The sequence below is a fragment of the Drosophila mauritiana genome, chromosome X (genome assembly GCF_004382145.1).
Source record: "Drosophila mauritiana strain mau12 chromosome X, ASM438214v1, whole genome shotgun sequence".
NCBI lineage: Eukaryota > Metazoa > Arthropoda > Insecta > Diptera > Drosophilidae > Drosophila > Drosophila mauritiana.
In genome coordinates, this window is record NC_046672.1 from 20,202,454 (window position 1) to 20,224,394 (window position 21,941).

Below are 21,941 nucleotides of genomic sequence, written 5' to 3' on the forward strand. Positions count from 1 at the left end.
GGCGGAAGGTTGCGGGTAACATGGCCAGGGCGCAAACTCAATGCGAAGCAACAGCGGGCCACGAGTTACACCGAAATGTTTTCATCCAAATTTGGGGCAGACTTGTGTGCATGGATGGGGCTTTCTTTTTAAGAACGCGTTGCTGGTGCGGGAGGGGGTTGTTCCAGAATATTTGGGCCAGGGGGCGGGCAGTTGGGTGGTGCGGCGCTCAGCAGGGCATTCTGGCATGCTGTCCTGTTGCTTGTGGCTGGATTTTGCGCCACACAGGCAGAGACTTCGACGTCAGCAAACTGCCAGCCGCACAGCAGCGGTCGTGAAAATAGAAGCATATCTAAATGATTCTCATCTAAGTGTAAAGCTGGCTATGTCCGGCGACTTGGTGTCTGAAAGCATCACTAAATGCATTCCTTTCTACATCCATATAGTGAGGTATGTTTCCTTTTCTGAAAGCTTTTTTTTTCTAGATTTATTTAGATAATAGCTTCCCTGTCAGGACAACACTAAGATGACCTTCTGAAGGGGCACAGCAACGGCTATACAAAAAAACCATGAAGGGAAGTTCGAAAAACATTTAACTGTAATACGTTCGCAGCAAAAATTTAAATTTGAAATAAACACTAAAATTTTCGCCTGCATAGTGCGCGTGTGTCTGTATGTGTGTAGCGAAAAGCTTCCCAAACGAAAGTAACGGGAATGTTTCTACGGTAAGAGGTAGAGTTGTGAGCGGGGTGCGGAGACATAAGCTTCGTTGTGTTACTGTTTATGTTGCTGTGGCACATGTTGCAACTGTAAGTGTTGCTGGCACTTTTGTTGGTTTTTGTGTTGCTATTGGGAGCCTGTTATATCAGTGTTTTTAGCTTTTAGCGGTAAATGGCTAAAATTTCTGGTGGAAATCGTAAAATTTTATTTAAATATCTAAAAATCTTTTAAGCACTGAAAGATAATGCTTATAAAGTGCTTAAACCGTTAAACAGTTTCTCTAGGAATTGGAAAATAGTTTGATGACTGAAATTCCGTTGCAAGGAAGCGCATTGTCCGATTTTACAGCCTGTAAAAGCTTAATACTAGAAATAAAATAAGGACGCAAGTTATTTTCAGTTCCCAAAAGCATTATAGTGCATTCAAAATGAAAATTTTTAAAGGTAGCAAAAAGTACAAAAAAATGTTATATGTTGTAGTGGGTTAGTTAATAGTTGTGTGGCGTTCTTCAAAGAGTCCTGCTGCAATTGTTGCCGAAGTGGCTTGCACTGATGTTGCGCGCGCTCAGCCTCATGTTGCGGCCGCCGATGTTGCCGCATTCCCTTTTGGCTTTTATTTCGATTTCAGTTTCAGTTTCCGCTTCAGTTTCGCTGCGGAGTTGGTCGCGTGCAGACGACGCGTTTGTGCTGAGAAAACAAACGACTTGCTGCCGAGAGTCTGGCCCTATTTTCACTTTTTTTTTTTGGTTTTCTGGCTAACCCAGTGGGTTCAGTTGGTCAGTGAGTCAGTGCGTCAGAGCGCCCAGGAGTCGTCCGATGGGCGAGCGGGAGGCGAAACTCCTTGCCCCACCCCCTGCGGCGGCAACCAAATTATTTATAAAGGACAACAGCAACTAGTTGGGCAAGCGAAAAGGGACGCAAGCGTGGAAAATCCAGGAGGAAAAGCGAGGAAAGCGGAGAAAGCGCTGAAAGCGAGGCAAACGCACGCTGCCATAGGCGACACTTTGCGCTCTGCTGGCGTCGGTCGGCGTACGCAAAATACGCAAAACAAATACAAATACGAATACAAATACGAATACAAATACGAATACGAGCACAAATACAAATACAAATACAATTTTTCGAAATACATTTTACGCGCGCGAGAAGAGGAACGGAATTACGGCGAAAAGCTTTGGGCAATCTCCGCAAGCCCCAAACACACGCCCACGCGCAGCCAGAACGCCACGATACGATACTATAAGATACGCTGCAAAATGGTGCAAGGCAATGCAGGTAATAACAGTGATCACCTCCATCCAAAAAACCCGAAAAAAAATTACCCAAAACCCACAAGAACCATATTTTTCAGCGCATTTTAAATGCATTTTTGATGTCAGGGAAAAAGTAAAGGTAAAAGTGGTTAAAAGTTTTACACGAATATCATGTACGAAACACACGTTCAAGGGTGGATATATCGAAATGTTGAATATTAATAATATCAAGTGGAAAACATGAATCCGAAAACTGGTAGCTAAAAACCGGGCCAACGTGGCGTATGACAGATATTTGGCGAACCTCGTGTTTGCTCATGCACAAACATGCAATCGAAATCAATCGCGATTGCTAGAGAATGCATGCAATTGATAATTATTCGAATGATTTGCTTAGATTCTGTAGATTCTGTTAGGCACACTTTAAGCTGAAGTAGTCTTGGCAAACGAAACAGCGTTTCCCTCGCAGCAGTTGCTCTTGAATATCACACATTAATTCCTAGAATTTTCGAGTAACCCTAGAACCAAACTCTCCTGTCATTGAGTAGTACCCTTGCCCGTCCTACGTATGGTAATCACGCTCAAATGCTGACGATGATGCCTGTGCACACGTGCCGCATTCAGGCATCGCCATTCATATCTCATAGCTTCGAGAAATGCGAGAATTTCGTGACTCCGCCTGCTAGCAGCGGCTAAAGCGATGCAAGCGTCATGCAAATTGAAATATGTGTATAAGTTCTCCAGGTATTATTCATTCAGGTGTGCAAGGCTCGCGGTAGCTCTGCTCAGGTGGGCGATGCTGGGCGAGCTGGTTGTACGAGTGCTGCATTTCCCGGTAATCCTAATCCCTGGCAATCAATGCAACTGCCTCTGCTGGGCAGGCGCACAGTCAGGGCCACAAAAGTGTGGCCCGACGAGGCAGTTTCTTTGCTTGCGCCACTGATCTGTGTGCCATTGGGATAAGCCACCTTTTAGTGAATGGAATGGAATGCTGGTGGAGAGCTCTTGATTTGATTAGGGCAACAGGTACACTTGCCTAATTGCTTCTGCAATTTTATTTTATAATCTAATGTGTTTCATTCAACTGCCTGCCTGCCTGCCTGCCTCCCGTTTGGCCCTGACTTTTGGCCTTTGCTCAAGCTGGCTGACTGTAATAAATCCACAATTTTTATTGCCAGTTATTCAGCAGTTCCGCAGTAATTGAATTACGGCTTGCTGATAGCTGGCAAGTTCATTTAACAACTTAAACTTCACTTCTTGTGCGACAGCAATTGTTTTCATAGGAACTTAATCAAGTGAGATGGAAAAGCAACGCTACATTTTAAGCAATAAACATTGCGCACAGAGTTACTTAACTCATTCCCCGATGGTTTGCACAATTTGAATGCGCACTGTGTTGCGCCATGTGTGTGTTTGCTGCTCAGCTCGATACGAGTCGGCATCTCCTGCGCCAGACAGACATCCCGTGGCTCCTTCTGCACTCCGGTCAATGTCCATGTCCATGTCCAATGTCCGGAGTGCGTAGTGCGGTGTTTTGGTAATGGGGTGCACTGGGGGCCGATGAGCACGGGCGTAAAACTTTTATGAATGAACGTCGATTGGCCGCATCGATGTGGCATGGCAGCAAAATGCGGCAATTCGATGTGCCCCGTAGTCAAGGCGGGGGCGTTTGTTTATGTTTTAGCAGTTCGGCCTTGCCCCTCAAACGCCCACACCGCCCGTTCCACCCACTCCACTCACTTCCTCACTCACTTGCCATATCCCCGATGACGTGGCCATCGCCTGGCAATGCTGATGATGATGTGGCCGTCATCAATTGCTCAATTATGGCATTAGCCAAAAGCCAAGAGCCGTGAGCCGTGGACTCAAGTTGGCCTCGAAGAGATTGACTTGCCAGACCTGCGGCTCAGTGTCGCCCATCAGAGTGAGCCGCCGCTGTGAAAGTTGGTCGAGTTAAATGAGTTAGTTTAACGGAAAAACTGTCAAACGAATGCCGAAGCTGAAAGCAAAATTTGATTTTAAAAACACCAACTGAACATTTTGGGCCACAAAGGCGTGTTTCAAGTGCACAACATTCCACAAACAGCTGCACTTAAAAATAATGTGACAAAGTAACAAAATGTTGAGCGCTTTCCCCAAGGATAAACAATATGAAAGGAATTTATAAACGTGGCTTCAGGTCGATGACGAATAGTTTACTCCCTTTTGTACCGATTAAAATTTAACACATTAATTGGACAAACAATATACTATGGCACTTTTATTCACAAGTATCACCAAATTCATGTTGTCATGTCCTGTGAGAAATAAAGTATCCTTGCCAATGTAAGCAGCTCCTCAGCGTTCTCTACGCAATTTCAAATTGATAATTGTGACATATGGGTCTCGCAAAGGCTGCTTATTGGGCAGGTCCACCCCAAAGTGCAAACATACGGCCGTGCACTTAACGCCCCGTTGACAGTAAAAGTAACAGAGGTCAAATGGAAGGCCCCTGTGTGCGTGTGTGTGCGTGTGTGTGAGTGGCAGTGCTCATGCGTCTGTGAGGCACACGTGTGTGCGAAAGTACTAGCCACAAAGTATTGCATGCCCCTCCGCGGTATCGGGGGTATGCTGGCACTACAGGACACGCTGTCTGCAAGCAAATGAAATAATATGATTGAAGACCCTGTGCTTAGGGAAAATTTAGAAGTAAATTGCCAGTAAAATACAAGCAACTTCACTTCTCAGCGAGTTGAATGTTTCGATGTTGCCACATGTTGAAACATTACCTGTAGTGTATTGTGGGTGGTGTATGCTGGGTGCCCCGTAGCTTCAGCATGGTTGCTGCCGTCACGTCCTCGGTCTTTCATGACAAAGCCATCAAAGTGTGAGCTTGCTGTCAACGGCTGAGTCGTTATCCTGACATGCGTGTGTCTGCATGTCCTGCGTCCTGTCGGTGCCATTAGTATTGAAGCCGGAGCTAGGCACCTTCAAAATTAAAAATCCACTGTCTGGCCATCATTAATTTGATGTCAGCCCGTCTGCTCCATCCGCCCAGCGATAGCTCCTTTCGGGGCCGACCCAAAAGTTGGTCCTTTGGTCCAAGGACTCTCGGAGCGGGGGGCGCAACGAATGGCCCGAGTTCTTCAAAGAGCCGCATTCCCAAATGTCAATCAGGCGCCTGGGAAAGAAATCGCATTGTTTGTCAATTCTTTTTCGACCTGATAGTTGGATGGACAGATGAGAGGCAGCGGATCGAAATTCGTTTCAAAATGCCATTGGCATGGGTATGGATTGCACACAGAAAGGAAATCTGAATCCTTGGAGTATTGAATTCGATAAAGTAGGCCTTAAGTCAAAGTAAAATATAGCAAACAATCATTAAAGTAAATGTGTAATTGGATTCTGTATATTCAGAAGCTGAATGCAGTGAAAGGGTGAAGCTATTATCACGACAATAACTGAGTCCCCTTTTTATGTCCTTACAGAGGGTATATAAGCGTCGGCTTGCCGAAACTAGCTAAATACCCTGTTAGTTACAAGCTGAGACCTTTATTAAATTACATTGATGACACCCAAAAAATGTGGTTAAAGTTGCAATTGTGGTCAGCTTAAATTCCCTGAAGCAAGGATTCCGAGAAATATGACCTCAAAGGTGAAGATGAAGCTGTTGATTGATGTAAGAAATGCTTTATTTCCATCGAAATGACAGTAAAATGTTTGAATTTCTCGTGCGCGAGTAACGGGTATCTGATAGTCGGCTAACTCGGCCATGGCGTTCTTTATTAAATCATACAGATATAAATAGTATGCTGTGATATAGATGGTTTCCCTCTTATTGCCGCAAATATTCCATATTTACTCTTGTGTTTAAGGTCCATTCGTGTAATTGTTGCATGCTACTCAGTGCATGCCGCAAATGAAATCGGATCGAATGCCACAGAAATGTTGCCTACTTATTCGGGCATCGGGAATCAGCTCAATCAAGCGCCAAAATTCGTGGGTTGTGGGATAGCCAAAGGTCAGCGCATTCGTCATATGTCATCGTACCACGCACGATGCATGCACCATTCACCATACACCACTGCCCCCTGACCCCCTGACCTTCTGACCTTTGCTGGCCGTGCACTTGATGCACTTGAAATGGGGGAAATGGGAATGGAGACGAGCAGTAGACGAGCAGTGGAGTGGCGAATGGAACTGCTTTCTCGGCCTAATTACGTATTCCGGCCAGTGTTTGCTTGCCAGAGTTTTGCTGCCAGTTGGTGCACTGACTGCGACTGCCAGCTCTCCGAGATTCCGGCACTTTCGTGCGGCGTAAGCTGCTTAAATACTCCGCGCCATGTTTGCCTAGCATGGGCTTGACTGCAACGCCCACGGCGAAGGAAAACTGCAAGTTTACTCCCAGCGGAAGGAGAATTGGCGCAAAGTTCAGAGGTCGACTGCGCGGTGGGCAGGGGGGCAGGCGTTACCAGTGGTAAAGCGTTGAAGCCCGGCGCATGTAATTTTAATTGCAAACACCAACAAATTGCATTTGCCGGCGGCGTGGGCGAGCAACTGCAGCAGCCCCAGCTCCAGATCCTCGGCTTAGATGCGCGCATTTCCATGCCTGCGATTTTCTTGCACGGATTCCCAGTTTTCGGTATTTTCCAGTTCTTTTGTCAGCACTCTTGGAAAAGTGAAAGTTTTCAGAAGTTCTTGACGGGGATATGCTGCAGTTTTCCGTTCTTAACGGATTTGCATCTATTTACGCGGGTTCTATTAAGGTTTAAGCCTTCTTTGCCGGCTTATTAAACAATAACTTCTTTGCTTGATGCCATTGAATTTTGCAAATGACATTTAAACGCATTTTACTTTGTACACTTAGGGATTATCCATATATATAAACTTTTGTTTATTAACGAAGTTCTTTCACTATTTATTCGAAGTATAATTTTCACATTAAAAGCGGTAAAATCATAGAATTTCGAATTACTGCATTTTAATCCCTACCATTACATTTACTATTGCTTGCAATCTAAACTTTCTGATAAAAATTGAAAAACTTGTAATTTCTAGTGAATTAAAAATCAACTTTTTGCATTCAATTTGATTGAGGCAAAATGCATGCACATGGACAACTTTTGCATTTAATGCCACTTACCATAATTGAATCGTGCTAATGTCAGTTTCACTGAACAAAAACCTTATTCTCTGGCTAATGTTATATATATTAAGATTATATATATTTATTAACCGCAAACAAACACATGTGCATATAGCAATGTGCAATAACGGTAGAAGATGATGATGATTTTAACCTTTCTGCTAGGGAAATTAATAACACGTGAATTTGAATGAACACTTTCCACGAGCCACTTTGTTTAAACAACCATTCAATTACACAGGTGCTTGGTATCCTAATCGTGGAGCTAATCATTTTAGCTATTTTAGGGAAACTCTGGCATTAATTTCCCGTGCCATTCAATTTGGGGGACCCCTTAAACTTCGATTTACCCCACCCCCCTCCCCCCGCTCCGTGGGGGAGTTTTCCCCACTCAACTGCGAAACAGCAACACACTTAATGCAGTTTGCGTGTTGAGGCCAACATACACCATATGTACAATATGTACAATATGCACGATACATTAGTCTGTAATTAATGTCGCATAGTGGTAGTTTCTGCCCCGTCCGCAGGGCCACAGATACGTGTACACATTTATTTAGTTATCTGCTTATGCGGGTCCTGCCACACTTTCTGCCCCAAAAAACAGCCAAGCAGCCAAGCAGCCAAACAGCCAAATGAATCGAAGCCAAAAATGTCACGCAGCACAAAAGTACAAATAAAGTAGATGTGTATCCGAAAGATTGTCGCATAATGAGCTGTACACTGGGAGAAAAGCGAAAGCTGAAAGTAAAGCAGTCGATGAATTCGTGCAAAGTATTACTATGTGCAAGGAACTTAAACGGCAGGTTAATTTGTTATAAAATATATTTATTTTTCATAATATTTATAAAAAACCTATTAAATACAAGCACTGACATCTGTTGTGCACATGTGTGTGTGGATTGTATTTTATTTTATTATAGATTCAAAACGCTCGCCTTTTGTAACTCAAGTCCTTATCTTAATTCTATGGAAATAGTTGTCGGCTTGACAAGCTTGCAACCATTATAGATACATATGTATCTATAATACAGACAAAGTATCTGAAGAATGCCCGTGCATTCGATTGGCAATTAACTGTTGTGAGCGTTTTTAAGGCAAACAAAACAAAGTAAGACATTAAAGCCATTTTGTTGCCAGCAATTTAAATGGAATTCGGGCCACGGCTTCATTTGTGGAAACAATGGTGATAGCTGTAAGCAGGAGCAAAAGGTTTACATTTTTCCCAGAAAATATATTCGCCTTTCTTTTGTGGCCGCAAACCGAACATTTCTGGCCATTTAAGCCCATTTAATTATCCACAGCTAGTTGCAAGTGCCCAAAATGGTTCAGGGTCGTAAAGCCGAAATTAAACGAACCCCTGCCTCTATATATATGTATATTATATATATATATATATATATATATATTTAACCGTGTTCACATCAAAACAAACATCGAGGAAAATGCGGACCAGCGAACCAGCGAATCATTTCGGGCGATGAAAATAGAATCATTTTATTTAAAATGCTGCTGGCTAGGAATAGCCAACCACACGGGCGCCCATTAACCCCCCGATTTCACCATTTTCCCCACTTCCACCATTTTCCGCTCCCCTTAATTAAGGTTCGGCCTTGAGTGTATGCGTGTGTGTGTGTGTGTGTGGTCCAAAATGGTTATTGAGCCTGTTTAAGCCATCAATTGCCATTTGGTGGGCCAAATGAATTTACGATTGCAGGCGCGTTGGAGGCCCTCATAGGACGAAGGACCCTCCAGGACGCCCTGAGCCCGGTGTTTTCGCATCTTTCCTGAACTTGGCAGAAACTGAAATTAATTTTCAGTGCGGCAAATTTCGCTCTTGATTGTTCTGCAGATAATTGATAAAGTTTCTTGTGCGGCTTCTGGATCCTGTTGCTCGAGAGTTTCCTTTTAATTTTCAAGATGAATTCCAAAAGGTTTTCTTAAATTTTTTTTTGGTTTGTCTCCCTCGGCGATTTTGATTTTGATTTGCCCGATTGATTTATTACCCATACGCCAGGTGGGACGGGAAAATGTTGCGATTTGAATACAAACTCGAGCGTTTCTTTACTTATTTCTAACAATCTTGAATTGTCTTTATTTAATAACGGCTACTTTGGGGCAAGTTTATAATTAGCTTTATAATTAGCTAAATATGTTTCCATATCACCTGCCAATTGCAAAATATTTTCGACATATTCCAGATTTTTACTGAAGATTTGAGCTAAATCACTCGCTTGGCCAGATTTTAAAGCAAGCGATTTAGCTTAATGAAAGCGGTTAAAGTTTTACTATCGCCGGTAGCTTTAAAGATAGCCTTTATGGCTTCGCTTGCACCTATTAGTGTGTGCGTGTTGACCTACAGCTTCTCCCGCCGGGATAATCGCTGGTCAAGACCACGACCAGGACCAAGACCATCCAGCTCGTCAAGGTCGCTGTGTAGGTGACCCGCCCAAAGGACCAGCAACGCCCCCTTCCATTCAGATGCCGTGGCTGAAGCTGCTCCGGCTGGGCGATCCCAAAGGGTTTCGTGGCCAGCGCCAATGTCGATGGAGATGGAGACCACTCCACTGGGAGAAACTGTGTCCATATGCTCATTTCAGTTTATTTTCTCTTTAATAGACTTTAGGGGAATTTTGCTCACTAGCTGGCTAAATTGATGTAGGGTTTACAAACTAAATCTTAAACAATTCGCATTCTATTCTGGAAATCAAACCAGAGAATGGTTTTTATCACGAACAACAGTACGTATGAGTGATAAATTTGAATCTACTGAATCTAATATTTCAATATATATGCACTGTTGATTCAAAACTTTTCACGTTGTGAAGTGGTATTTAAATAATCGCTGGCAAAAACGAATTTAAAGCAGGAGATGTGAATACATATTATGTAATTTACATAGGACCTAATGCACATATACATAAAGGTGCAATTATCTGAGTATCTTTTAATATTTACTCTCGTTTGGCCGCGTCCACGGAGGCCAGGCAAACAAACAAATAAACAAATCAGCATCAGCAAAAGGCAAACGCAAATAGCGAGTGGCAAATAGCAAATGGCAAATGGCGGGATGCGAAACTTTCTCCACTTTCTCGCCAGCATATTTGCATTTCTCGGCTGACGGAAGGTGCAGTTATTAAAACTTGTTGCCAAGGCCGGTGTGCTGCGTACGTTTAAATGCTAATTACATGCAATCGCTGGTCGCAGGGAGATGGAGAACTAACAACAAGTGTCAAATGCAAAATGGAAATGGTGCAACAAAGGAGCAGCAATTAAAAAGGGGGCGCCCCATACGCGCCACTGCCACTGCCTCCGCCACCCATCTCCACCCATCTGCACCCACCAAGGACGTGGCATGGCGACAACGCGGTCGGCGTTCCAGACGGCGAGCACTTTGTTGTCGCCACAGAGCCACAGTGCCGCACAGTTCACAGCTCCAGAGGCGCACTGCCATTGCCCCGCCTACAAGTCCGCATCCACGTCGTCATCCGCGCCCAGCATAATGAAGCTAGCTCAGTGGGCGGCGGCCATCAGCTTGCCAGTGGGAAGTGCATCCGGGAAACCCCAAAACCAATATCCAATCCGAAGTCAATTTGATGGAACATTGATGAGGCTGTTTTGCGACGCCCAATTGGCATCTTGGAAATATATTACATTTGTCCACAGCTTGGCTGCTTACACCCAAATTACCCAGACAGTTCAGCCAAATAGAAGTTCATTCTAGAATAATCATAATGAAAAGTTGATAGTTGTGCCCTTTCATTCGGAATCTGATCCAATGGTATATTTAATGGGTACCGATGAGTGGAATAACTAGTTATCCATTGTGGAACTTCGATTAAACCCATGCCATCTGAGCATCATAATTTCTTGGAATTTATGGCTTTCGATTGGCTTTCTATCTGCATATGCTCCATCACTCACCATCCATCAACCGAATGGATCTGTGAGTGTATCTGCGTTCGCAGTGGTTCCTGGCCAGCGTTCGTATCCTGGCCACGCCAGCAACCCACTAGCTGTCGCTCCGAATGGAAAACAATTAATGAAAATGAAATTATACGTGGCCGCAGGCCATCGTCAGTTTTGAGTGCAAATGCCATTAGCATTTGGGTTGGGAAAGTGTTCGAGGGGCGGCAGTCAACACATGTTGGACATATTGAGTTTCAGACTCTGCAGGACGAACAGGACGAACAGGACATAAGGATATGGATATATACAGGACACAGGATGCGGCGCTTGGGGTAAATGTTTACTGGGCGTTGGCGATGTGATTTGGTTTTAAGACCCGACGGGGTTTACTTTTCCTTGGTCTCACTCGGCGAAATGTAAAAGCAGGGGTTCGTCAAACATCACTCACTACTATTTATATGCGCTTGAATTACTCAACACTGAAAATAGTTCATTTGATGCGAAAATATTGTTTATTGAATAAATACTGGTTGGTTACCAATAAAAAAATTGCACAGCAAACTATTATAATTTAACGAAAATTACACAACTATTATATTCCGCTATCTGCTTAATGACTTCACTCTGATTGACTATCAGTCATCGGTGACCTTTATCAATGCAGATAAGATTGTATCATGGATCTACGTCGTTATTGTGGAAATGATTACCTTTTTGCGACACCTTTTGACACGTATTTATTGCTAAACACTTGATTTGGCGAATGGCGAAGGACAGCAATATTTTTCTGCCCCATTCAGATGATTTTTAAAAGACGATGGAGCTTATAAATAAATGCATTTAAGACAAGAGAGAATGCTATAGTCAAGTTCCCCGGCTATCAGATACCCTTTACTCAGCTAGTGTGAATGCGAATTTCATCATTTTTCTGGGATATCGATAAATATTGGGGAATAAAATGTGACAAAATTAAAAAATTGTTCCAAAGTGTGGGCGTGACAGTTTTTAGTTTATATAGTCGGAAACATACTTTTCAACGAATCTAGTATACCTTTTTACTCTACGAGTAACGGGTTTGAAAATGAACTATAAAGTTACTCTTCACTCAGTGCCATTTATTTTGCATCCTCTCCCAGATGGCTCCGACTACAAGGAGCGGCTGATAGCCAGCGTGAAGAAGGAGGTGAAGCAGCTGATGGAGGAGGCGGTGACCAAGAAGTACGTCCACGAGGAGAGCAGCTCGGTCACCTCGTTGTGCGGCGCCGTGGAGGCCTGCCTGAGCCAGGGCCTCCGGCGGAGGGCGCTGGGTCTGTTCAAGACCTCCTCGACGACGGCGCTGCTGCACAAGATCGCCAAGAGCTGCCCGGAGGCGGAGCACATCAGCAAGCTGGTTCAGGAAATCGAGGCCAGCGATCCCAGCAAGCGCTCCTCCAGCAGCAGCGACAGCTTCCAGCGGCCGCCGATGCTCAAGAAGAGCAGCAGCAACTCGATGTCCACCGGCACCAATGCGGCGGCCAGCACGTCCTCCGCGTCCGCTTCCATTAGCGTCAGTGCGAGCACCTCCAGCATGTCCCTGGCCAGCATGAAGTGAGTTCCTTCAGCGGAAATCAATTTCTGGGCTAAAGATTGACCAGCTTGTTTCCTCATGTCTGCGCATAGGTATCTGTGGATTCGGTTGGCTCTCTACGAGAAGCGCCTGACCAAAATCATTGAGTATCTGGTGAGCAATGCCAGCAGCTTCTACGACCGGGACTCCTTGGTGGCCGATCCCGACTACGGATCCATTCTCAGCTCTTTGCTGGTGGGTCCTTGCGCCCTGGAATTCACGCGGGCCAAAACAGCCGATCACTATTGGACCGATCCGCACGCAGACGAACTGGTGTGTATAGCTCATTTAATTGAATTTGAACACCGATCCTAACTCCCAACCTATATGTAATTTATGATAATATAATTTTAGTTGAGATAAGTAAATATTTGATTTTCCATTTTCCATCAATAAAAACAGGTGCAACGCCACCGGATCAGCTCGTGTCGCCGCTCCTCGTCGACGTGCTCGCGTCCGGCGATCATCAACTTCAAGAGGAGCCTGAACACAAGCTCCGACGAGGCGGGCACTGGATCCTTCAAGTCGATCGCCTCGGCCAGTGTGGCCAAGGACTACGTGGAGTCGCTGCATCAGAACGCGAAGGCCACGCTGCTCTACGGCAAGAACAACGTACTGGTGCTGCCCAAGGATGTGGCCGAACCCATGCCGGGATACCTCAGCCTGCATCAGCACATCCAGACGCTGACCATCAAGTGGACGCCCAACCAGCTGATGAACGGCTACACCGAGGCGGAGGAGGCGGAGGACATCGACAAGGACGCCTTCTGGGCCTACGCCCTGAACATTAACGTGGACGAGATTGTCTACGTCCACTGTCACCAGAGTCGCGGCGAGGACAGCGGCGGCACCGTAATCCTGGTGGGCCAGGACGGCGTCCAGCGGCCGCCGATCCACTTCCCCGAGGGCGGGCACATGCAGCAGTTCCTCAGCTGCCTGGAGACTGGTCTCCTGCCACACGGCCAGCTGGATCCCCCACTGTGGTCGCAGCGGGGCATCGGCAAGATGTTCCTGTGGCCCCGGAGCATGCGACGCCGCATCCTGCCCTCGGTCATGGAGTCCGTGGACGAGACGCCCATCGACTACGTCTTCCGCATCGTCAGCAAGAGTCGCCACGAGGAGTTCGGTGAGTGCTGCACCATTCTTCGTTGCCAAAACCATTTTGAATTTGATTTGACCTTTGATTCTACATCTCCAGCTGCCACCCACTCCATCCTGGACTTTGTGCGTAGCACTCCGCGGAGGGCGCAGTTGAGCAGCTGCTCCACCACCGGCAGCAGCGACTGCTCCAACAAGAGCCTCTCCATCGACCAGTTCCCGCTGGAGTCGCCGCTGCTCCTCCAGCAGCAGCAGCAACAGCAACAGCTGCTCCAGGCGCAGAGCACCAGCATCGAGATGGTCTGCTCCACGATGCGCCGTCAGATCATCTCCAGGGCCTTCTACGGCTGGCTGGCCTACTGCCGCCACCTCTCCACGGTCCGCACCCACTTGTCCGGTCTAGTGCACGGCAGGATTACCCCTGAGAGTAAGTGAGCAAGACTCGATGATTTTTCACATACTGTAGCTTTCACGTCTATTAGTGAAAGCCGATGAGGAGGGCCTGACGAAGGAGCGCTGGCAGCTTCTGAATGTGAACGGCGTGCTGGATAATGCGACCGAGTTCTACCGCCTGGTCTATTTCGGGGGCGTCCAGCCGGAGCTGCGGCAGGAGGTGTGGCCGTACCTCTTGGGCCACTACGCCTTCGGCTCCACAACGGAGGATCGCAAGAAGCAGGACGAGACCTGCAAGCACTACTACGAGACCACGATGAGCGAGTGGCTGGCGGTGGACGCCATTGTGCAGCAGAGAGAGAAGGAGAAGACAGCGCGGGCGGTGGCCAAGCTGAGTTCCGGCAGCAACTCCGGCAACGAGAGAACCGTGCGGGCGGCCGACCTCGAAGCCGGTGGCGAACTAGAAAACGAGGTGTTCGAGGACATATCGGACATTTCAGATCCCGGCGATCTGGAGTTCGATGAGCAGCAACAGCAGCAGCAGCAGGCGGAGTGCGCGGTGAGTGGCAATCACCTGACTGTGAAACCCATTCCGAGGGCCATGAAGACCAGCACGGATTCGGGGCACGTGGACGAGGGCGAGAGCTTCAATGAACTGGACGAACCGGATGAGGAGGACAACAAGCCGAAGCAGCAGCAGGATGAAAAGAATCCGGAGTCGGAGAACCAGGTACCGGAGTACCGGAAGCTGGAGGAACAGATCAATCAGGAGCCCAGCTGCTCGGCATCCACAGCTTCCTCGTACGAGACAGTGGGACCCGGCGATGTGCATCAACGCCCGACCAGCGACACGCGCAGTGTTCTCAGCCCGGAGTACTTGAGTGCCGACGATCTCCAGCTGCCGGACGATGAAGAAGCAGTGAGGCCACCACCACCGGCAGCCGCCGCTGTCATCATCACCAAGGCATCCGTGGACATTACCAACTGGGAGCGCAGTCCAAAGGCGGCAGAGGGCGACCAGATGTCACCCCTCGAGGAGCAGGCTGGAGAATCCGGCGGAGCAGGCGTCAATATGGATGCCCTTCAGCAGCCCAAGTCCGCTTGCGCCTCACCAGCTAGCTCCAATGGAGGTGTCTACAGTGTGAGTAGCCCAGTAGAGTTTTGAGACAATTTCCGTAAGGCATTTGAACAAGAGTTCAATTTAATTCGTATAGTTTCCACCTAGGAAGTGGTTCAACTAGGCGTATACATAATGCTATAGAGAATGCTATTGTCGAGTTCCCCGACTATCAGATACCCGTTACTCAGCTAGTGTGTGAATGCGAACGCGAAATTTCATCATTTTTCTGGGATTTCTGGGCAAAATTTAAAAATAGTTCCAAAGTGTAGGCGTGACCGGTTTGGCGGCTTTAGGGCGTTAGAGTGGGCGTGGCAAAATGGGTCACCAAACTTGCGTTGCGCCTTTGTCTCTAGATTCTGTATGCTGAATCTCAACCTTCTAGCCATTATAGTTCCTGAGCTCTCGACGTTCATACACAGACGGACATGGCCAGATCGACTCGGCTATTGTTCCTGATCAAGAATATATATATTTTATATGGTCGGAAACGCTTCCTTCTGCCTGTTACACACTTTTCACCGAATCTAGTATACCCTTTTACTTTGCGAGTAACGGGTATAAAAAGAAAATGCAAAAGAGAAAATGTGCTAATTAAAGCTCCATATCCGGGATGCTTATGATATATTTATGCGTCAACACTTATACCATTTGATAGTACATTGGTATTTTGGGAATAGGTTAACAGAAATCGCAAATACTATATGTTCTGCGAATATACCCGTGCTTCTAATAAATCGAGGAATAAATTCATGAAGCGAATGAATAAATTCCTTCTCTTTTCCCTGTCCTGCGCAATCCGTCTTTCCATGGCCTTTACATGCTCCTCGAGGCGCTGGAATTCTTCCTTGGAATCTGAGGACTGCGAACCCTCCTCCAGTTGACTCTGCTTCCGCGTCCGAATTCTCTGCCATTTCTGAATTAGGTTGTGCTCTGGAGCTTGTTTCTCAGTCAAGTAGTGAAACGAAAGTGAACTAAATATTCCGGCGGAACGAAATATTATGACAATCGAAAGCATAGCCAACTTGATCGAAAATAATTTGAATTTTAAAGTGTTTCCTTTTACTTCAGAACAGTTCAAACTTATTGCCATAATCTAGCACATAATGGCATATATCAGTTAAATGGGGAAATTTTCTAGTTTGGACAGTAATCCTGATCAAAACAAGAGAGAATGCTATAGTCAAGTTCACCGACTATCAGATACCCGTTACTCTGCTAGTGTGAATGCGAAATTTCATAATTTTTCTGGGATATCGATAGATATTAGGGAATAAAATAAGAAATAATTTAAAAATTTTTAAAAATGTGGGCGTGGCAATTTTGGGCGGTTTTAGGCCGTTAGAGTGGGCGTGGCAAACATTTTTTTTCCAAATCGATAGAACGAAAATGTGAAAAAATATCAACGTATTTTTCAAAAGTGTGGGCGTGTCACTTTTGTGCGGTTTGTGGGCGTGGCAACATGGGTCAACAAACTTGTATGTCTAATCTCAACCTTCCAGCCTTTATACATACTTTTCAACGAATCTAGTATACCCTTTTACTCTGTGAGTAACGGGTATAAATAGAAGCCTACCGAATTCTGCTATTCGATTATTATTATTGAAAAGTGGTTCAATTGAGGTATTCCTAAGTAAGATTGATTAAGATCAAAACATACTTTTACAGTGTCTTAATGTTCTTACGACATCATTGCAAGTGAGCAATCAACTTTAACCACTACTCAGATATCCTTCTTATTTCCCGTGGTAATAATTTGGTTCGTTTACTTTGCAGAGCGAACTCCTGGAGCAGTTCGGGCTGAATCTGCACCGCATCGAGAAGGACGTGCAGCGGTGCGACAGGAACTACTGGTACTTCGCCAACGAGAACCTGGACAAGCTGCGCAACGTGATCTCCACGTACGTGTGGGAGCACCTGGACGTGGGCTACATGCAGGGCATGTGCGACCTGGTGGCTCCCCTCCTGGTCATCTTCGACGACGAGTCGCTCAGCTACAGCTGCTTCTGCAAGCTCATGGAGCGCATGATCGAGAACTTTCCCAGCGGCGGGGCCATGGACATGCACTTCGCCAACATGAGGTGAGTGCAGCACTTTCAGTCGGACTAGCTAACTAACCCACTTCGCACAGGTCCCTCATCCAGATCCTCGACTCGGAGATGTACGACCTGATGGACTCGAACGGCGACTACACGCACTTCTACTTCTGCTACAGGTGGTTCCTGCTGGACTTCAAGAGGGAGCTCGTCTACGACGACGTCTTCGCCACCTGGGAGGTGATCTGGGCGGCCAAGCACATCGCCTCCGGCCACTTCGTACTCTTCCTGGCCCTGGCCCTGCTGGAGACCTATCGCGACATCATCCTCTCGAACAGCATGGACTTCACCGACGTCATCAAGTTCTTCAATGGTGGGATACATGGCATACTTCTTATGAGTAAAATTATACCAATTGCTATATGGTTCTTTTGGTTACAGAAATGGCCGAACGCCACAATGCCCAGTCGGTGCTCCAATTGGCCCGGAGTTTGGTTCTCCAGCTGCAGATGATCATCGAGAACAAGTAGAGAAATGGATGGGCAGAACCCAGCTATATATGTAGCTACATAGAGCGTAGAGATTCTATAATATCTAGATCGTAGTTCAGTCAAATTTCGTTTGCCAAAATACACAGAAACGCACTATGAAAACGCAGATTAACAAACAAACAATAAGTAACATATGTGTCGATCGATGTCTTCGCTATAAAGTATTCAAACTAGATTTGTATGCGACCAGAAACCACTGAACCTGTAATCCTAAACTGTAATCCTAATGGTAACTTAACCGTAGGTCTAGTAAGTTCTTCCCAAACTCCTCGCGCATATCCCCGAAGTAAAGGAAACCAGAAAACAGGGGCAGCAAATGCATAAGACTCTGATCAAAAGAATGAAAACTGATACGAAATCTTAAACCCTATACAACTGTATAGACATCTGTTACTCACCACTTTGCACTCGAACAATTTGTTTTCAGTGCAGTGGTAAACATACGCGACAAACATATACATACATACAGTATGTTTTATTATGTAGAGAAAATCAGGAGAGTGCAATGTATTTATCACGTTATATCAAAGTTTATCAATATACACACAACAAGTGCGTTTAGCTGCTATTTCAGATGAACGAGTAAAACTAAATTGAATTGAAGGAAAATATACATCTTACCTAATTTGAAACTTTCAATATCAAGTATTGGAAAACGGTGGACTGAGTGGTTGGTTAGATGTCTATGTCTTCAACGCTCTATTGTTTGTACATTATCAAAATTTCAAGTCCTTATATTATGACACTGACCAGAAATTTGCAAAAATCAGATGCAAAAAAAAGCCTAATAATATTTAAAGGGGCTGTATTAGCAATCGCACATCACACAAAAGAACACATGCAGCAAATATTAAATTACATTTCGTTGCAAAGTAAACTCAGTACCAGCGAAAAATATCCAATTGTGTGTAACAATCAAGTCAACAATAAGTCAAGTACACCTAACTACCACATATACATACATATGTATCTGTATGTGCATACATACATATGTATAAAGGCGGCATATCGTCGGATCTTGTGTGTCTATTATATCTATTATATATATGCGCTGCCAAGCCAAGCCAAACCAAGTTCCAGTCTCATTTAATTGTATTTTATTTTTATATAAGTATATTTACAAAAGCGTACGCATAACTATTTCCCCCACTGTGTGATCTCTCTCTACACCGAGTATAAATGTTGTGGATTATCTTTATACCCTACTTATACTAATTATACTCTTTGTAAATGTACCTTTCCCCGGCCAAAGAGAAGGTGGACGACACCTTGGCTCCACTTTATCTCAATTACAAAAATACGTCTGTGTACATACGTATGCACGCCCACGCAAATTGAATATGAATATATATATATATACATATATATAGTTAAAATGTATACAAGTACAAAGCAAAAGACGTCGGTATGTTTGAATCGGAATTAATAAATACACATACGATATATACCTAATTGAAACCGAAGTTTGCATGGTGGATGTATATTTGGAGATATATGCAGATAAATAAATCCCGATCCATCAGCTGGTCAGGTGAATGGTTCACCTGTTGCCACAGAACTTGGGCCAATGGGGTAAACAATCTCTCCTTATCGAGCGATAAGACGGACCTTCCCTGGAGCTTCTATTCCTGGCCTTCCGCAGTTGCCAATGGCTCAGAAACTAGATTGATTATTTACTCTGCAATATATTTCCGATTGGCAGGGGAATGAAGCGCAGTTGCACTGGAATTTTTAATTATATTTTATTTCTTATTATTTAATTATTGCATTGTGGAATTCTCTCTCCTCATCTCGGATTCATACATTTTCATTTCAGAGGGTAGCTCCTACTCAATATGCACAATTACTCGTTTTAATTTGCAGTGTAGCCGGTGCAAAGAGGGAACTCCGCCTTATCTCGAGGGTTTCTAATACCTTGCGCCTATTCGCTTTCATTTTTGTTTATTCGACTCCCAGTCGCAGTCGCAGTCGCATTTTATCCGCATCCACGACCTGGAGTATATAAGTTGGAGCAGCTGCATCCAGTTCATTCACTGGCTTGATTCAGTGGAGTTCGGATCTCAACATGTCGGTGTCGTTTTTGGCCAGTTTACTGGGACTCAGCAATGACGAGGATCAGCTGCAGGTGGCCTTTGATGAAGTGCTCAATCGTAGAGGTTAGTTTAAAAACAATATTTTGAAAGTAGCGATATAGGAATAAAGTAAATTTAATTATTTGTGATAACAATAATTGCCTCTTTATAAATATATATTTTAAAAACAATAGACGAAGTTGTAAGTTTAGTTTTTATTCATTTACCATTTGCTGAGAAGCATAGTTCAAGTATAATTTTTAGAAGAACAAAATGTAGGATGGAAAGGAGAAGTCCTTTAAATCTAATCAACTCTTTGGAAAACTTTGATTTATTTATTTAAAAAATCAAATGTTTACTCCCAAGATACCTCATGATATCCGTGCTAAATATCTAGTCCGATTTCTTTGGCCAAACCTTTTATTTCAGCACATATATAAATGGAATGTAATAAATATTAATTCAGAAATATTTGTTTGGTTAATTGTTATTAAGTCCGTTACTCGATTTTCCCACCAATGCGCATCACTACTGAGCGCAGAGCTTTTCGTTGATAAATCCACTACGCAAAGCTCGCTCTCCCCACAACTCACCACTTCACCACTACGTACAACTTGTTGCCCCGCCAGCTGATTCGGATTCGATCCAAGTCGTAGGCTCAGTGGAACAGCTGCATACCTCCCTCCAGTTGCCCACCGACCGTGCTTGTGGTGAGTTCAGGGTTGTGGAGTGGCTGCTACGCGGCTTTCCGTGGAGATTCTTCGGTGATCTTTGGACCGGCGCCCATTTGGTTGATGTGAAGCCTCTAACCGCTGTAAGCACCTCCTCTTTGCAGTTCCCTCCAGACAGCCAACGAACCTGAGGATGTCCGCTCCCATTCGCTACTACTATGACCTGATGTCGCAGCCCTCGAGGGCGTTGTTCATTATCTTCCGGCTGAGCAACATGCCCTTCGAAGACTGCGTGGTGGCCCTGCGCAATGGTAAGGGTATTCGGGGTGCGGGTCAAAGTTTGTCCAAGTGCTGGGCAGAAGTGCCAATACCTCACGTATCTCAAACGAAGTACAGAACTTAACATCTTTTTTACTGATAAATACACAATCATTTTGCTCTTTACCGCGTGAAAGGATTTATCCTTTTATCATTGATACAACTGTTAGTTCAGTGTGGCAACATCTTTTTGCTTGTTGTTTGGATCCACCCGCCACTGCCACCGTCATTTGTGGTTGCAATCTAATCTTAACCACGGTCTTTGCCCCCCAGGCGAGCACTTGGCCGAAGACTTCAAGAAGGAGATCAACCGCTTCCAGCGCGTGCCCTGCATCCACGACAATGGATACAAGCTGGCGGAGAGCGTGGCCATCCTGCGCTATTTGAGCGCCAAGGGCAAGATACCGGAGCACCTGTACCCCAAGTACTTCGTTGACCAGAGCCGCGTCGACGAGTTCCTCGAATGGCAGCACACGTCCCTGCGGGTCACCTGCGCCATGTACTTCCGCACCGTGTGGCTGGAGCCGCTTCTGACCGGACGCACTCCCTCCGAAGCCAAAATCGAGTCGTTCCGCATGCACATGGAGCGCAACCTCGACGTGGTCGAGGAGGTCTGGCTGGAGGGCAAGGACTTCCTTACCGGATCCGCCCTCACCGTGGCGGACATCTTTGCAGCCTGTGAAATTGAACAGACACGTGAGCATACATTCAGTTCGACATGATTCAGGTATTATTCACTCACGCAATCCAGGAATGGCCGACTACGATGTCAGGATCAAGTACCCCAAGATCAGGGCGTGGCTGAAGAGAGTGCGCCAGAGCTGCAATCCGTACTACGATGTGGCCCACGAGTTCGTCTACAAGATCTCCGGAACGGGTCCACAGGCCAAGCTATAAACTCCAACGTTCACAAAGCCATTCTGTACATAGATCATTATCATTGCTGGGGACTTAGATGTAGTTGATAAACGAAACGATAATAAAAAGTGCTTGTTGCTGGTTTATACTTGTACAATTTATTCGTAATATTGGTTGTTTCTTTTTTATTGTGTTGTCAGCATTATAGAAAATCCACATTTACTTGTTGTTGAAAA

General features: G+C 45.3%; 3 protein-coding genes across 4 annotated transcripts; 2 read left to right on the forward strand and 1 right to left on the reverse strand.

Moving 5' to 3' along the window:
• Nucleotides 1-1,848: 1,848 nt before the first annotated feature.
• On the forward strand, nt 1,849-19,290 carry LOC117148383 (small G protein signaling modulator 2). The gene is made up of 9 exons (XM_033315744.1): nt 1,849-1,973; nt 12,122-12,572; nt 12,645-12,864; nt 12,994-13,717; nt 13,790-14,116; nt 14,172-15,223; nt 16,976-17,280; nt 17,331-17,608; nt 17,677-19,290. Exons 1-9 carry the CDS (start codon nt 1,955-1,957, stop codon nt 17,763-17,765), a joined length of 3,465 nt encoding a protein of 1,154 aa, XP_033171635.1. The 5' UTR covers nt 1,849-1,954; the 3' UTR covers nt 17,766-19,290.
• Nucleotides 15,805-16,217, reverse strand: LOC117147066. The gene has a single exon (XM_033313825.1). It carries the CDS (start codon nt 16,215-16,217, stop codon nt 15,900-15,902), a length of 318 nt encoding a protein of 105 aa, XP_033169716.1. The 3' UTR covers nt 15,805-15,899.
• Nucleotides 19,291-19,851: 561 nt separating the features above from the next.
• LOC117148384 (glutathione S-transferase theta-1) lies at nt 19,852-21,866 on the forward strand. Of its 2 annotated transcripts, none has more exons than XM_033315745.1 (4): nt 19,852-19,942; nt 20,694-20,840; nt 21,121-21,543; nt 21,599-21,866. In XM_033315745.1, the coding sequence occupies exons 1-4, from the start codon at nt 19,852-19,854 to the stop codon at nt 21,742-21,744; spliced, it is 807 nt and encodes a 268-aa protein (XP_033171636.1). In that variant the 3' UTR covers nt 21,745-21,866. The 2 variants fall into 2 exon arrangements, with proteins under 2 accessions (XP_033171636.1, XP_033171637.1); XM_033315746.1 differs by lacking the exon at nt 19,852-19,942 and adding an exon at nt 20,503-20,568.
• The last annotated feature ends 75 nt before the right edge of the window (nt 21,867-21,941 follow it).